Below are 17769 nucleotides of genomic sequence, written 5' to 3'. Positions count from 1 at the left end.
AATCGCCTTTCCAATTAAATCAGAACACGTGTCCTTAAGACACGGTTCTTGTGCCTCTTGATTTAGATACGTTTCTTCTCTAATTTCCCATTTTCCTTTTCCTTTTAATGCTAATTAACATTAAAGACTCACTTAAGAGACCTGGATAATCCTGCTCTTATTATCCAGAAAAATATTTGGCAGATATAATATGAATTTCTGAAGTTTGGAACAAGCGAAACACCAACCTAGTGGATTTCTTTTTCCATTAAATTCAATATGTGAAGTTGTGAAAATACATACATATTATAAATATTCTTCAGGTATCTCATAACAACTTACAAATCTTAGGTCAAAGTTGTTATTAACACAACTTGACATTGACGAGAATTTTGAACCTTTCTTTTCCCCAGAAGCTTAAAAAAAACTCACTATTCATTGAAAACTTCTCCTAAGCCTTCAAATTCTTCAACATCCAAAACCTTGCATCTCTATACTCATAGAGTCTTTTCTCCTTTCCGAATCAAGCCTTGTATTTTCTCGACATTCACAACTGAGACCCGTTCTTTTTATCCTTTGGTTTATCCCCCATTTTGCAAAAAACTTTCTCGTGTTCTAGACCAGCTTTTCAGGGAGTCAAGGAAGATAAAGATTGCGATTTGGAGAACAAGAGAGTTGCAACAACACGATACAACAAGGCAATCAGCTACAAATGTGTTAAGCTGTTCCATGGAATCTTGAAGGAGAAAGACAATGGAAGAGATTAAAGAACAAACTGAATCCTAACATATTGTAGCAATTTGGAATATTTGGTTTGAAGGAACTCCTTGGTATTGCTTCTATAGAAGGAAAACATTGGGAGAAGGCTAATTAAGGAAGCACATATAATAAATGAAGTTATATGGACTTGAATATAATTTTTAGATAATATAATGTGTCAACAGGTTGACAAAAAAAAATGTGTGAACAGATAACAATAATAGTGGCTAAGCGTATCTCCAACTCCACTGCAAAATTTACTGCAAAATGAAGTGGATTATGCAGTTGTGCAGTAATGTTTTTTTTGTTTGTTCACAACTGCATAATTCATTCCATTTTGCAGTAAATTTTTCAGTGGGGTTAGAGATGCTCTAATTTTCCTTAACCATCACTCTACATTAATGTAGCCATTCGATCTAGCTATTCTTGTTGGTAGGGCATGGACGAAGAAAATGGTTTTCCATCAAGCAAGAATCAATCATTTCTTATCTAGCTCAAACAGTTTGTTATAATAACTTAAATAAGGATCCTGTTTACAGATAGTATTCTTGAAATACTCATATGGCTACAAATCTTTATGGAAATAGCAACTAAAGTGTATTGAAATCAAATACTGAATAAGTTTCATCTGAGTTGAACAAAAAGATAAGACGTAATTCAAAGCTGTTTGTGAACAGTTGTCCATTGTATACACTCTAAATATCGTTTTAATAAACATCTAAGCATAGGCTAGCTATGTGAATCGGAATATCAAGAATCAAGATAGGTTGATACATTGATACGTTGGGCAAATACATGCATTGACCTTTTCCTATACGACCATCCCTAAGCCATTACCAGATAAAGTAGGTAAACTAAGATTAAAAGTTGATAATAATAAAAATAGTTTTCATGATAAGGTATAACATAATCGGTAAGACAACATTTATAGGATCATACAGAAATAAAATAACTTCACAAACACTTACATGAATGCTAATAACAAACTAATTCTAAGTTTATTATACATCGATCTGTTTCAATATATATATATCAACAAGTTTTTCTTTCATATCTACTCATTATAAAAAAAACAATAAAAATCGTTTTTTGTTTCATATCGGAGATGAAATATACATGGCCAAATGTCTCTCACTTCAACCATGCATGTCTTCTGTCTTAAAAACGTTTAGTTCGGCAATACTAGTAAGTCATGCTTACATAACTGATTTTTTTTTTGTAACTGATAACTTATTTTTATTTGTTATCGTCAATCTCGACAAGTCATCAAAATCAATCAAGTAGTATAGCATGATCAGAAACTATACGTCCATGATCTTTACTAGTTGCTCTTTTGTTTACTCATCGCAGTCCTGCACTAAATCAATATATATACAGAACGTTAATGCAATTGCATTTGGTGGCATATGTGTACATGTTCGAGCTTCAAACAAATCAACCAATATTCATAAGTTTGTTTTTAATAAATGACCAATATTCATAAGTTCAAAAGAAGTAAAATGGCATAATAATCGTCAACAGTGACTATTGATCTCTTAGACATACAAAAGTAAATTACGCTGATTACCAAAAAAAAGTAAATTATGCTGATGACTAATGACGTTGTAGTGGTCCAAAACCCTAAGGGCCAACCGACCAAAAATCTACATACCGACCGTGTCTGAATTAATTTTTATGGTCCATACAAATAAAGCAAGTTCATGCCAGAATCGAGTCCTATTGCCCAAATTTTCAGCATAGGTCCACGCTAAGCTAAACCAATAATCTGCACAGACCTAGTGATAACGATGAATCAAAAGAATGAAAGAACAGAAACAGAGAAAGTCAATTATTTCTTCATTTCTAGTTCAACAACATAAAACTCTTTCAATCTCCAAACTCCCTCTAAAGTCCTCTTATTGGAGTTAAACTTTGTAAATCTTATAATCTGAACAAAACTGGTGAACTTTTAAATTCACCCCACCTTTTAGGACCAATCAAAGTGACACATAGATTATTAATTAAAAAATATTAAATTAAATAAAAAATAGCTACAAAAAAATAAAAACGCTAATTTTAACGACGTTAACGCTTCTAGCGAAACCCTAAACCCTAAATCTTAAATTATAAACCCTATACCCTAAATTCTAAACCCAAACCCAAATTCAAATCCCTAAACCCAAACCTTATACCCTAAACCCTAATCCTAGACCCTAAACCCAAATTATATACCTTAAACCCAAAAAATAGACTATAAACCTAAATCCTATACCCTAAACCCAAGTCTTAGACCCTGAACCCAAACCGTAAAACTTAACCCAAACCCATAACATCTAAGTTTGGGGTTTGCATTTAGGGTTTACCGTTTGGATTTTAGGTCTAGGATTTGGGTTTAGGGTATAGGTTTTGGGTTTAGGATTTACGGTTTTGGTTTAAGATTTACCGTTTGGACTTATGGTTAAGGTTTTGGGTTTAGGGTATATAATTTGGGTTAAAGATTTACGGTTTGGGTTTAGGATCTACGACTTGAGTTTAGGGTATAGAGTTTAGGTTTATAGTCTAGTTTTTGGGTTTAGGGTATATAATTTGGGTTTAGGGTCTAGGATTAAGGTTTAGGGTATAGGGTTTGGGTTTATGGGTTTGGATTTGGGTTTAGAATTTAGGGTATAGGGTTTAGAATTTAAGATTTAGGGTTTAGGGTTTAGCTGGAAGCGTTAGCGTCGTTAAAATTAGCGTTTTTATTTTTTGTAGCTATTTTTTATCTAATTTAATGTTTTTTAATTAATAATCTATGTGTCATTTTGATTGGTCCTAAAGGGTGGAGTGAATTTAAAGGTTCACCCTAGGTTCTGTCCTTAGAGCATCATTAACCCAAAAACTCACTTTGGGTCTCTTAATAATTTTTAAGTATTAAATATTACTTAAGAAATTTAGTTAAGAGATACCAACATTTTTATGCTCCAATGAGAGTCTCTTATTTAGGAGTTCTTAAAAAACAATTAAACATTGTAAAAAAAAATCCATTACAAAGCCAAAAGGAAAGTTGAAAATGTTATGCACAAAGTGATTATAATCCTAAGCAATGTTCTAAAAATCGCTAGGCGGTAACTAGGCGCTTTATAGAGGACTAGCGACTAGGCGGATTGTTCGGGGCCTAGGCGAGGCCTAGGCGTTAGTAAATTGTTGATTTATTTTATATATTTTATACATTTGTATAACATATTTTAGTTTTTTAAATTTAATTATAAAATTATTGTGATGAATTATCAAAATTAGATATACAAAACAGAAGAAAGTAGACAAATTTGTAGATTTGTAATAATATTATTGCTTTATTTAACATATATACACAATTTTAGATCGATTTTAACCGATTTAGAACAGTTTAAACCAATTTAAATCATATAAATCGGATTTTTAAAAAAAATCGGATTTTTAAAAAAAATCGTTTCGGATAGGACCGAGTTGCTGCCTAGGCGGGGGCCTAGGCGCCGCCTAGACCGATTTTTAGAACCTTGATCCTAAGCCTAGTTACGCAACAAAGACTATGAAGTAAAAAACAAAAATATGAATGTGAACGGCAAATCCCCCAAAAATGAACTCGATCCATGTATACACACAAGGCTCTAGATTGTTCCCCCACTAGAGATAGATAAGATGATGATGATGATGATGATGGATGATCTTTTCGTTCAGTCTAAACGAAGTTAAGTTCAGTTTTACCTTTGCTTGCTAATACTCAGGACTGTACAAGCTTACTAGATGTTCTTCGTTAAAGCTCTTCCCTGATTCATGTCATCTCAACGTTCCAGACGAAGCTTGTTCCTCTTCCCTCGTCTCATGCAGTATAACTGTTCCGGTCAGCACAGTGATGAATCCACATATTTCAGATGCTATGCTCTCTGTGTTTTGCCCATACAGTCCTGTCCAATACTCATTTATTAAAGTAAAGATTTAGTTGCTATAGAAGTTCTACGAAGTGCATAACGACCGGAACATCAACACTACATACAAGTAAATAAGTAAGAGAGCATCAACACTACATACAGCATCTGCAATCCTAAACAAAGGAGAATGAAATAAAGAAGTAAGAGAACATCAACACTACATACAAGTAAGATAGGAAGGACTTTTAACCATAACAAAGGCAGAGAAGGTTTCACACAAAGGTCTCAGATAGAGCACAAAATTAGATAACGGTAATCTCCAATCTAAAAACGAAGACATCATGCTATAAATCTAACAATTCTCTCAAAATCATTGCATCAGCTACACAATAACATCTAATTCAAGACCTAACTCTACCCAATCTGCCTCATTTTCTAATAATTGCATACAAATCAAATCCAATTCAAGGACCATAGATCAAAGAGACAAGCAAGAAGAGGAACACCGTACTGTCCAAACTCATCACCACATCTAAATCAAACCCATCACCCCACCGTACCTGCTGAAATTCTGGTTCCTGACGACGACGAAGTAGAGAGTGATGAAGATAAGGAAGCCATTGAAAGGGAAGCTCTTGAAGGCCTTGATGGCCGGAAACAGGGGTTGGATGAGAATCTGGAAAGGTTGGTATTGCTTGATGATGAATTCACCGTACTGGATGCCATCGAAGAACGGGTAGAAGTAACAGACGGCTGAGATGAGATGATCGGATGCGTCGACGGAGTGAGAGAGGACAACCCGATCGGAGAAAAGAGAGAGGCTGCATCGAACGATTTCGTCGAGGGAGAGAGGAAGAGCGGTGAATGTCTGACACGTGTCCATAAGGAACGTTTCTTCTGAGCCTTGATTAAGCGACGTCTCTTCTTTAATTACACAACTAGTATAAGACCGGCGCCTTGCGCAGGATAAATTTATTTGTATATATTATCGATAGTTTCTTTTATATATTTGATCATTTTATTTATATATATAAAATATTTTTTGTTGTTATTATATAATTTCTTTCCGATGGATCGGATCAATTTTTATTAAAAATAATGGAACAAAACTATAATTAATACATCATGGGTTGATCGGATCGGACTTTAAACAAATTATGACATAAAAACATTATTTTTTCTATCGAACACATTCTTTAAAAAAATGAACAATATTGTTTTCACAGTTGAATTATTTTGACTTTTATCTTCCATATGGTTTTGAAAGCTTTCAAATCAACCATCGAATTGATACATGTCATTTTAATGTTTTTAGTCGTATACTGAAGGAAAACTTATATTTTTGTATTTTAAAGTCGTTTTAAAAAATTCAATATATAACATATAAGAAAAAATCTAACATATAAGAAAAATATAACATATAAGGTGTCCTCATTTTTGTATTTTAAATTCGTTTAAAAAAAAATATAACATATAAGGTTTTCTATTTTTGTAATTTAAAGTCATTTTAAAAAATTAAAAATATAACATATAAGAAAAAATCTAGTTTTTTAATTATATGGTTAATGTGATTGTTTATTTTTTTAATAATATAAAATTAAAAAAAATGAAAAAGGATGCAAAAATTGTTATCAAATCTTTATTATTCATAATCATTAATTGTCATATATATGTAAATCATATTAGGTAATTTCGTAGCTTTTATTTAGGGAAAGAATACACACTTCTTATATTTTAGGTTAATATAATGTTCTCTAGTGGACATTAAACAAATTATGACATAAAAACCTTATTTTTTCCCTCGAACACATTCTTGAAAAAGTGAACAGTATTGTTTTCACAGTTGAATTATTTTGACTTTTATCTTACATATGGTTTTAAAAGCTTTCAAATCAACCATCGAACTGATACATGTCATTTTAATGTTTTTAATCGTATACTTAAGGAAAACTTACATTTTTGTAATTTAAAGTCGTTTTAAAAAATTCAAAATATAACATATAAGAAAAAATCTAACATATAAGAAAAATATAACACATAAGGTGTCCTCATTTTTGTATTTTAAAGTCGTTTAAAAAAAATAACATATAAGGTTTATTCATTTTTGTAATTTAAAGTCATTTAAAAAAATTCAAAATATAACATATAAGAAAAAATCAAAATTTTTTATTATATGGTTAATGTGATTGTTTATTTTTTTTAATAATATAAAATTAAACAAAAATGAAGAAGGAATCAAAAATTGTTATCAAATCTTTATTATTCATAATCATTAATTGTCATATATATGTAAATCATATTAGGTAATTCTGTAGCTTTTATTTAAGGAAAGAATACACACTTCTTATATTTTAAGTTAATATAATGTTCTCTAGTGGACATTAAACAAATTATGACATAAAAACCTTATTTTTTCCATCGAACACATTCTTGAAAAAAGTGAACAGTATTGTTTCCACAGTTAAATTATTTTGACTTTTATCTTCCAAATGGTTTTGAAAGCTTTCAAATCAACCATCGAATTGATACATGTCATTTTAATGTTTTTAGTCGTATATTTAAGGAAAACTTACATTTTTGTAGTTTAAAGTCGTTTTAAAAAAATTCAAAATATAACATATAAGAAAATTCTAACATGTAAGAAAAATATAACATATAAGGTGTCCTCATTTTTGTATTTTAAAGTCTTTTTAAAAAAAAATATATATATATATATATATAACATATAAGGTTTCCTCATTTTTGTAATTTAAAGTCATTTTAAGAAATTCAAAATATAACATATAAGAAAAAATCTAATTTTTTTATTATATGGTTAATGTGATTGTTTAATTTTTTTTAATAATATAAATTTAAACAAAAATTAAGAAGGATGCATAAATTGTTATCAAATCTTTATTATTCATAATCATTAATTGTCATATATATGTAAATCATATTAAGTAATTCCGTATGTTTTATTTAAGGAAAGAATACACACTTCCTATATTTTAGGTTAATATAATTTCTCTAGTGTTATATAATTATGGAATAATGTGACACCATTAGATTAAACTATATTTTATATTAGATGCTCTAGAATTATTTGAAATGAAATTTAGAAGGCATTTAGAGTGCCACCTAGGATTTGAGTTTTTTTTTAATTAATAGAAAATTAAGGTTCTAATTTTTCAAATGTTTCTCAATTAATATATAGGGGATTTTTTATTTTTTTTTTAACCTAAAAACACTAAAAACCCAAGACAAGAGACCGCGTTATTGATGCTCTTATAATCTATGTACCTTAAAAGTCACTATTATTTTAGTTAAGTATAATTAAAAAGCATAAATCCATGCCGACATGATTGATAGGGCTCATGGAAAGAAATTAATCAGTATTTACAATTTCTTAGATTTCATGAGTTCCGCGAGTGAATGGTTACTGAGTGAGAAAATTATATACGACTAGCTTGCAATTGCAACATTGCGAGCTTAACTATATTTGGGGTTGGGCCGATTTTAAAACCCGTTAATGTTTTCTGTGAAGGGACTTGTGTCATGTATGTTATATACTTATATACTACATGATAATCCGCGCGCACGTGCGAAGTGAATTATTATAATAATATTTGTTTATGAAATGATTTTAACATTTTACAACACTTCAATCTTTATCGGTTATAAAATGATAAATACAAATGTTGGTCTATTAAATATATCATCATTGTTGAAGAGTTAGTATTACATCTCATTTTAATTATTTTTAAGACTTCATATACACAAAAAAAAATTAAGTTTTGCGGCTGACACAAATCACCAAAACCAAATAGGCAACATCGATTGTATGATGACGAAAGGGGATTAGGTTTTCTGCTCTCGATTTGTTTACTATTGACTCTGCATAAGTGATTTAATTTTCTGCCTCTATAGAATTGTACTTTCGTTCTCGTCTTTGTTTCATTGATATGAGTTAAGTTTCTTTTTTAACTTCTTTTATGAATTCAGTGAATTACATAAGTGTCAATTAAAAAAAATGGACATCTACAAAAATTAGTTTCACTCCATATACATATCTAAGAATCAAAATTTTGAAAAAAAATCACCGGCAAACTATATTAACAGGTTAGTGTTCAAATCTAATATATCAAGCTGTTATATAATATAAGTGCAGACTCAAAATATAAATATTTGTCTAGTATATATTCACCAGCTCGGTCTAAAAATCATCTAATTATAACAACAAAACAAATTACTTATTTCACCAGTCCGGGTAATATCTGAATCCGAACGGGTAATATCTGAACCCTATATTTCTAGTTTATTTCTCTCATTTTATTCAAAATATTTATATTAATGATTCTTATTGCTCAAAATTAGATAATATACATATAATTATGCACAAAATCATTTGTTACTCACTTAAAATACATATCAAGTTCTTGTTTCTTGCATTAACAAAAGTTGCATTTAAAATTTCAAAACAACAACTAAATTAGTGTATTTCTATTTTTAAAGTTTTATCTCCAAACCTATTAATAGTTTAATCTTTTAAAAATTAAAAAAGTAGTTAAGTTAAAATATATTTTAAATACAACAAACTTAAATAATGAATAATTTATTTATTTTTTCTTCAAAATTTAAATATCCAAACCTGACCTAAAATATCCGAACCCGAACATAAAATACCCGAACTCGACTCGAAGTGTAGAAATACCCGAACGGGTTCTATACCTTTGTACTGAAATATCCAATAAAAACTCGAACATGTATCCGAACGCCTACCCCTATGATATATGATCATTTGTATCCTGCTTGAACAAAAAAAAAGTTAAACCAGTGATCACAAATTTTTTAATGTGAGACTTTTACCATTTTTAGTAATTTATAGTCGTTTTTAAAAATTCAAAATATAACATATAAGAAAAAATCTAATTGTTTTTATTATATGCTTAATGTGATTGTTTAATTTCTTTTAATAGTATAAAATTAAACAAAAAAGGGAGTGGCTAGAATTTTTTTTATCAAATTTGTATTATTTATAATCATTAATTGTCATATATATGTTAACCATATTAGGTAATTTTGTAGTTTTTATTTAAAGAAAAAAAAATTTGTACACTATTAATTAATTTGATAGTTAGTTTGATAAAAAAACATAGTATATGTTTATATGAACCAACTTATTTTTTTAACAATTCTAAGAATCATTCTCGTGATGACACATGAGTACGAAAAGATATTGTAATGCTCCGGAATTAATATACAGGGACGTGTGCATTGTCCCACAGCAAATTAATCAACTAACCAATAAATACTACATAACAACTCTAAGAAATTGCAAAATAGGACTTTGGTTAAATAACCGGTTGATATTTGAGTTGTGTTATGCTGTGTAACTTGTGTTGGTACACTCATAACGTTACCCTTCAAAATCGTTAAACTTGAATTCCAATTTCGATGTATTCAACAAAACAAAATGAAAAAATAATTAAAAAACCCAAAGTTTTCTGACTAAGATTGACATCGGATCACACAAACAGCACAATTGTTCCTTACTGGATCCCATAAAATTCATTTCTTTTCTTCAATCTCCACAATCATGATGATGATGATGTCCGAATATCCATTTCCATCCTTTGAAGCTCCTTCGACTCCTACTCACCTCTCGATCCTTCGTGGTTAACCGGCAAGACCCTCCTCCTTCGTGTTCCAAAACGACGTCGTTTACAACTCGTCCAGAGGAATCGAATTTAATCTCGATGAAACCAGGCTCATTCTCTTCTTCTCCTCCGGTGAAGTAACTCTCTTTCGCCGATAAAACCCTTCTCGTGAAACTCATCGCCCACGAATCACTCGTCCTTGCTGCTGCTTCGTAGTTGCTCCTCTGTGGATAATTATTCTCCCTCCGAGTATACTCTGTTTCGCTGAAATTACTCCTCCGTGGATACTCTGTTTCATTGAAGTTACTCTTCCTCCCCTCGAAACAGCTTCTTCGCGGCGGCTCTGATTCACTGAAGTTACTCCTCCGAGTCTCCGTCGTCTCGCTGAAGTTGCTTTTCCTCCCTTCGAAGTTGCTCTTCCGATGCTCTGTCGTCGTATCGAAAACCCCTAACCCGCCATTGACGCTCAAGCTCCTCGCGGCGGAGAAAGAGCTCCTTGCACCGGAATAAGACGACCCGTCTTCTTCCGACCCGACAAAGCACCCGTTTCCTCCGCGGAAACTACACAGAGATCTTGATCTCGAAACACTCTGTTTCTTACCATCGTTTTTATAATCCAAAGCTCTCTCACTTATGAGATTAATCTTCCGGAAGAACCTTCCGATCTTCGAGAATCTATGATGCTTCCTCTTACTAATCTCAACGCAACTGCTACTACTCCTCTTGAACACCACAACTTCCTCTGTTTTTCGACTCTTCTCCGTCGTCTTTCTCTGTTTCGTCGCCTCTTCGTCGATGAAAGAAGAGATCCGGACGACGTTTCCGGCGGCGTTTGAGGTCGGATTAGGAGAGACCTCGGAACATGAGCAAGAAGAGAGTCTCTGTTCACCGCATTCGGAGCATACGAGGTTAATTAAACGGTCGTTGAGACAGTACGGACAGATTCCGACAGCGGAAACAGACGGATGCTTCCGACAAGAGAGATCGGAAGGCGTGCTGTAATAGAATGAAGCGTCGTCGCTTCTTCGCTCCGTTGCTGTTCTCTTTCCTCTGTCTTTCATGTTGGGCAAACAAAACAGAACAGAGAGAAAAAAGAGAATAAAAAGTCAAGTATTTACTTTTCTTTTCTTGATAGGAATCTATTTATAATAGAGGAGTTTTTGCTCTTTCCCAAACCTGTCCACATGCGTATTGTGGGATCCACATATTATTTTTATTTTATTTTTAAAAATCATATATATTTAATTTACTTTTTAGATTAAAAATAGAAAAAATATCTAATAAACCTCAGATCGTAATCTTTGGTCTTTTATCTTTTTCTTTTCTTCGGCTTTTAAGAAAAAAAAACTTTATATCTTTTTCTTTCTCCCGTAAAACCTCAGATCGTAAGCTGTTATATGTCTAACCATTCACATTCAAAGCGATCATCTACATTCAACGTAAACGCTTCTCAAATCACCATATGAATCCAAACATATCTAAGAAATCGCCCAGCCAAAATCGCTGATCTTTTTGTTTTACTCTTTCTCCTACGCTTGTGGAAAAGGTGTTTCTGTTCCTCTCTATTACCTAGAAGTCCTAACGTCGGCCATTAAAAAGCTAGGGTTCATCCACTAAACGAATCCACAAAAGCCTTTTTCAACCATGGAACAACAAGCTCTTCAACTTACCCAGCCTCCCTATATAATTTGATCTCCCTTGCCAAATATCGATGGATGATGATGTCTCTTGGTGTGCAAATCAGACGTTCAAAATCCTCCTTAAAAATATGAACTCGACAAAGGAGGTTACTCATCGGATTGGAGCTCTACCGCAAGAATTGGCATTAGCGGTGCCAGTTACGACTAGGATGGTTTTGAATACAGAGATAGAAGGAAGAGACGACGAATCGGAGGACTGGCTTTTGGATAGGAGCATTCCGGTGAGAAACGGAAGGAACGACGTGTGAGAGTTAGGTTTCATTGAGAAAGCGGGTTGGATCCAGAACCAGTTGCCGGATTGCAAAGAGAATTTGTGCAATTGAATCATCTACATGACTGCAAGTTCAAAGTCTTATCATATGTGCTGTTGATTGATTTGATTTTTACGCATGTGAGAACTGTGAAGCCTTCGAGTGCTTCCCTTTGCAATCAAAAGAAATCTCTTCGTGTACGATCTCAAGCTCAAGGCTATCATTATAGTTCTGCTTCATTTTAGCTTTTGGTTCTATAATGCCCATGTTAAAGTGTTTTATGAGTTTAGGGATGATCGGTACATCTGCTTTTATCATATAGAAAACTTTGATGTTTGTCACTGGCAGTGAGTCTCCCATCGTTGTTGTTCTATCTACAAGTATTGGACCTGGTTTTAAGTGGGTAACTGGACTTAGGATGCATTACATTTTGCTTGCATATGCTCTGATCCTACTCTAAAACAGAGTGTATTGTCATGTAGGGGGATATAATGATCTTCTTGCACTCGAGTTAAGGATCCTATTCAAACAAGAAATATTATTTTTTCAATGTCGATGTATGTAAGTTTCCCTCTTTTTCTTTGGTCTCCTTCCTTGTGATTCTTGGTCTTTCACCAATTTTTTCTGCCTCCTCAAGAATTGTACTATTCCCATTGTACACTATGTCATTATGGTAAGGCTTCCTCACAATCATCTTTCAGTTACTTATAATGTAACATAATGATGTTGAGTTAGCTTTGATTATTGGGGTTGTTGTTTAAATTATAGGTTCAGGAAAGGGAGAATGCAGAAGAAGTTGATGTTTTGACCAAAGGTGCTAGTTCCGCTGAAGTAAATTGCTGTTTAGGCTTATCAATTTCTAGGAAGCTCGCAACAATTCCAAGGGAGGTATGTGTCGATGTTGTACTCTCTTACTGTTCAACTTACTTGATGTTTGGCTTAAAGATTTCATTACATCAACCCGTAGATATCGTTGATCACTGAGACATATTCATTTGCTTACTTTCTTACACTATTTAAAATATCTGATTTATGACGATCATCAAAAGTTGTCTTCTTTCTCCTTATACCTCTGCAAATTAGGGTGATCCTGAATATCTCTCTTCCATCTCTCTTAAGTCTCTCCATTGAACTTTTTTGGTTCTTAGGATAAGTCAACTCATCTAATAGCTTTTACAGGTTCCAGACATGCATGTCTGAAGGAATCACTCAAAAACGTTGTTTGTTCTCTTCTCACCACTTGCTCGAAACATGTATGTGAATTATTTTCTTGGTCCTCTAGAGTTTTAGGGCTTTGGGTTTTAATAGAGTTACAATGTTTAGATTGAGAGCTCTGGCCTTGTGTTTGTCTACTCGAGACCGCAAAATCATAGCTTTTTATGTTTCGTCAGTGTATGTACTAATAACCTATTTTGTGATCATAATCATTAAAGGATTTTGTTGACATATTATTCTGCAATATTTTTCTTATTTCCAGGTTTTATTCTTTTTGCAATTTAAAGGCAAAGTAACTCTCACGAGGAGAACAATTTTTAAGATTTAATAGTAAAAAGAAAGGGTTGACGAAATACTAAGTACGCTGGATAACGAATTGCACAACATAACATATACATAGCCCAAGTAAAAATGTCGAATGGATATATATATACGCCGCCTAGACGTTTTGTCTCTTTACATGCATTTTCCTAAAAATAGATATTAAAAACTACACCTGACAATTTAATATGAATTTAAAATCATATATAAACGTAGTGATTTTACACTTTGAATTAGTCAACCAAATTGAAAATAAGAGAAATACTAAATATGAAAACCCAAAAAGTTGGGACATACATGTGCGTTACAATTGTACTGAAATTTACAATAAAGCATAGTCTTACCTCATCATCTAATCAACTACAAGTAAATACCAATAATTTGTTATAATTATACTGAAATTTACAATAATGCAGATTCTTAACTCATTATCTAATCAACTATAAATAAAGACTAATAATTCAAACAATATGCTGAGAAATACTAAAAACCAAAACCACCAAACTAATCTTTCACCATTTATGGATACATCGAAGTAACATATAAGGACCCTCCGGTAAGTGCAATTTCATTCATTGCTTACTGCAACACCATATCATTGCACGCAAAGTTTTTTGCTTTAAGTCTAAGGAACGGTTTCTCTCTAAAGATCTGAGCCTCTCACCAATTGTTAAGAAATTGCATGTATCATTGTCAACAATCCCGCGCTTGCGCGGAGGTTCCGCCCCTAGTTTGAAAGAGTGAGATAGTATAGTGACGCTTGCTCTTGGAGAGCGTTTTTCTTTAGCTTAAGTTTTATTTTTTTTCTTTTCTATTTATTTTCCCTCTTTTTAATTTTCAGCCCCTTTTCAATTGTCCCACCATTTAGTTTTTTTTTTCCAAATTAAATTGTAATTTAAATGAATTGTCATATTATTTGTTTATGTCAAGTATTTTTTTTTTTGGTACAAATATCACATGAGTTTAATTCACGCTAAGAAGAACTATTTACAATGTTTGGTTTCTTTTTCGGCAAATCTTAGGAATTATTCGTTTCTATTGTGTAAAAATAGTATAATCATGCATTTGGCTGTGGGAATAGAGAGTTATTAGTTGGTTATTTGCTGTTGATTATGAATTACCAAAATTACTTACTGAAATTACATAGAGGAGGAGATGGTTAGAAACTTAGAACCGAATAATTAGGGAAAGAAAAGCAAAAAAGAGAAAGGGTACGATCAACAAAGAACCTTAGGTTTGTTTTTTTTTTTTCCTTTTGTTTTCTTGAATTTGGTAAAACCGAGGAAAATTATAAATATAAAACTCAATTTCAAGTTGGAGTAACAAAATTATTCTACCAGTATCCAAGAGAACACGACTTCTCGATTTTTTACAGAGGCCATGTCTACTACACCAACAGACCAAACACTATTTGATTTTTTGTATACTAACATGCACGTCAATGTCTTAAATCAAAAAACACTTTACATAAAAACAAAAACATTATTGCTCAAATAAACAGAAATTTCCAAAAGATTATAAGAGGAAGAAATAGAAAAGCCAAAAGAAAAGACGTGGAGTGAGGATCATTACTAATTAGCAAACACATCCAGTGAGAGGAATACATACGTGGACGAGATGACGAACTCATGCGTCTGCCGTTTTTTCTTTTTGTCACTATCTGCCGTTTGTTACTGCACACTTAGTATTTTGGATATATTTAGTACTCGATTTTGTTTGTATTGATAGTTAAATTTTAGACTTGTATTTGGTTTGTTAAAAATGAGTATTTACCATTTCAAGTATTTGCTATATAAATGATGGATTTTCAAAATTATTTGTCTTATCTTATTACTTGTTATTTGTAAACTACATGAAAGTTATTTGATAATTATTTGATAATTTGCTGGAATTTAAGCTAAATAACTTTATATTTGATAAATAATAATTCATTCCTTTCTTTATGTTTTAGCTAATGTGGAAAACAAAATATATAAGAAAAAATCATTCCATAAAAAATCATTTATATTTTGTTCACTTATTAAAATGAAAATATAAACGAGTAAAATACATTTAAGGAAGCCCCATTGGTAAACACATTAATGAAAATGAGTAACAAACTAGCAATGTCAAATAATTATTTTTATTCTAGTATTTGATATCATCTATGTACTTGCAAATAATTTAAATATATTATTTGATATTTGATTTAATTAACTAAAATACCTGATTTCACAGATCAAATAGAGACCAAATAACGGATACAATGCTGGTGATAGGCCTGAAACTTTTATCCGAGATCCGGATTCGATACGAGATTCGATCCGGATCCGATCCGAAAATCCGGATATCCTGAGGGGCCGAATCCGGATCCGGATAGTAAAATGTTGGATCTGTCAAAGCCGGATCCGAATCCGGATATTTTAATTTTTTAGTCCGGATATCCGGATCCGTAAGTTTTATTAATAACTATTTCAAAAATAGTAATATCTCTCTATAAAAATTAATTTTATTTAATATATTTTTATTTTTATAATAGTATATATAAATTTTATGTAAATTTTGTAGTATTATACATAGAAATAATGAAAAACATTATATATATTTTTATTTTTAAATTACTGTTAATATTTTATATATATTGATATTATTTTTTATTTATTTAAGGATCCAAATCCGGATCCGGATATCCGGCGGATATTACAATTTTTAGAAGGATATCTGACACCCGGATATCCGAGAACCCCGGATCCGGATAAGGATAGTAAAATTATGGATCCGCCGGAAAAGGATCCGGATCCGGATACCTAAAAATTGTCCGGATACCTAATCCGTCCCAGACCTAGTTGGTGATAACTGTGCTCACCTTACTTGTGCCCCACCCCTAGATATTATAGACGACGTCTTGCAATTTCTTAATTAAGTCTCTTCCTTGTATTGTATTGTATTGTATTATAGACGTCTGTACCAGTTCTCTTGCAATTTCTTAATTAAGTCTATTCCTTGTATTGTATTTGCATAAACACATACACATACAAAATGATATATTTGTACATGCTATATTTGCAACTATATGCATGTGAGCCGACAAGATTTTGGGGGACGACTGACGAGTATGTCCCTCACAGTTTCCTGCAAATCTATCATAGACGATTACTGATGAGTAATGGCCCACACGCAGAATACTTGTATTATATCTGATTTCATATTTTTAATGTTTTAATATTTTACTCCACAATCCAATTTTTGGTTGAAATTGTTCAGTCAGCTATGTATATATATAACTTTTGAGCCAAACTAAATATTAATTCGAATAGAATGATATTATTTTTATGGATATGATAAACGGAAGCCAAATTCAGATTAAACTAACATAAAAATCTACAACTTATGTTTTAAAATTAATAATTTATTTGATATGTTTTAAAATTAATAATTTATTTGATAAAAGCAAAAGCTGAACATTCGATTTTGCCTTGTCCATTGTTTTTCTATAAAAACTAAGAAGAGTCGAATGAAAATTTGGATTTAAGATTCTAAACCTTATACAATTCCGAAAGAGAAATTGCACCGTATGAAGTGAAAAAATTTAATAATTAGCTGACTGACTAACAACCCTAAATAGTTAGATTATAATATGTATTTTATATAATAATAAATTTATACCCTTCTCTGTATCTAAAGCAACCGGTTGAAAAATAATTTCTAATAAATAATTAATCATTTCAAAAGTAAATAGCGGACATCTAGTATTCATACATTATTCTAAGACAACTTTTAATAATAAATTTTGGGGAAGGCGAATAGAATTCTTCTCAGATCTTTTCAACCGGTTGTAAAGTAAGAACGACAAAGACGATAATACATACGCATGAAGTGGAATTAATTGGCGTACTATTCCATTGAGAGATTCTTGTTCTATTTTACATAGACATATTATATAATGCTATATATTTTGTTTCTATACTATTTTACAATATTTCATTCCTTTTGAAGAGTGCTCTATTATGTTTAGAAATATAGTTTGTAATTTTTTTAAGTTCTAATTATCGTTACATGT

General features: G+C 31.6%; 1 protein-coding gene and 1 non-coding gene across 2 annotated transcripts; both read right to left on the bottom strand.

The window, feature by feature from the left end:
• Window positions 1-2171: 2171 nt before the first annotated feature.
• LOC106416732 lies at window positions 2172-5608 on the bottom strand. Its single transcript, XR_007328786.1, has 2 exons — window positions 5165-5608; window positions 2172-4640 (listed from the first exon to the last, which is right to left on the bottom strand). It is a non-coding gene; the product is annotated as an uncharacterized LOC106416732 (transcript).
• A 4324-nt stretch (window positions 5609-9932) lies between these two features.
• LOC106417756 lies at window positions 9933-11372 on the bottom strand. Its single transcript, XM_013858512.3, has one exon. It carries the CDS (start codon window positions 11302-11304, stop codon window positions 10168-10170), a length of 1137 nt encoding a protein of 378 aa, XP_013713966.2. The 5' UTR covers window positions 11305-11372; the 3' UTR covers window positions 9933-10167.
• Window positions 11373-17769: the final 6397 nt, after the last annotated feature.

Source organism: Brassica napus, chromosome C9 (assembly GCF_020379485.1).
Source record: "Brassica napus cultivar Da-Ae chromosome C9, Da-Ae, whole genome shotgun sequence".
Classification (NCBI taxonomy): Eukaryota; Viridiplantae; Streptophyta; class Magnoliopsida; order Brassicales; family Brassicaceae; genus Brassica; species Brassica napus.
Note: the sequence above shows the minus strand (reverse complement) of the source record. Positions and strands in the feature narration are given on the sequence as shown.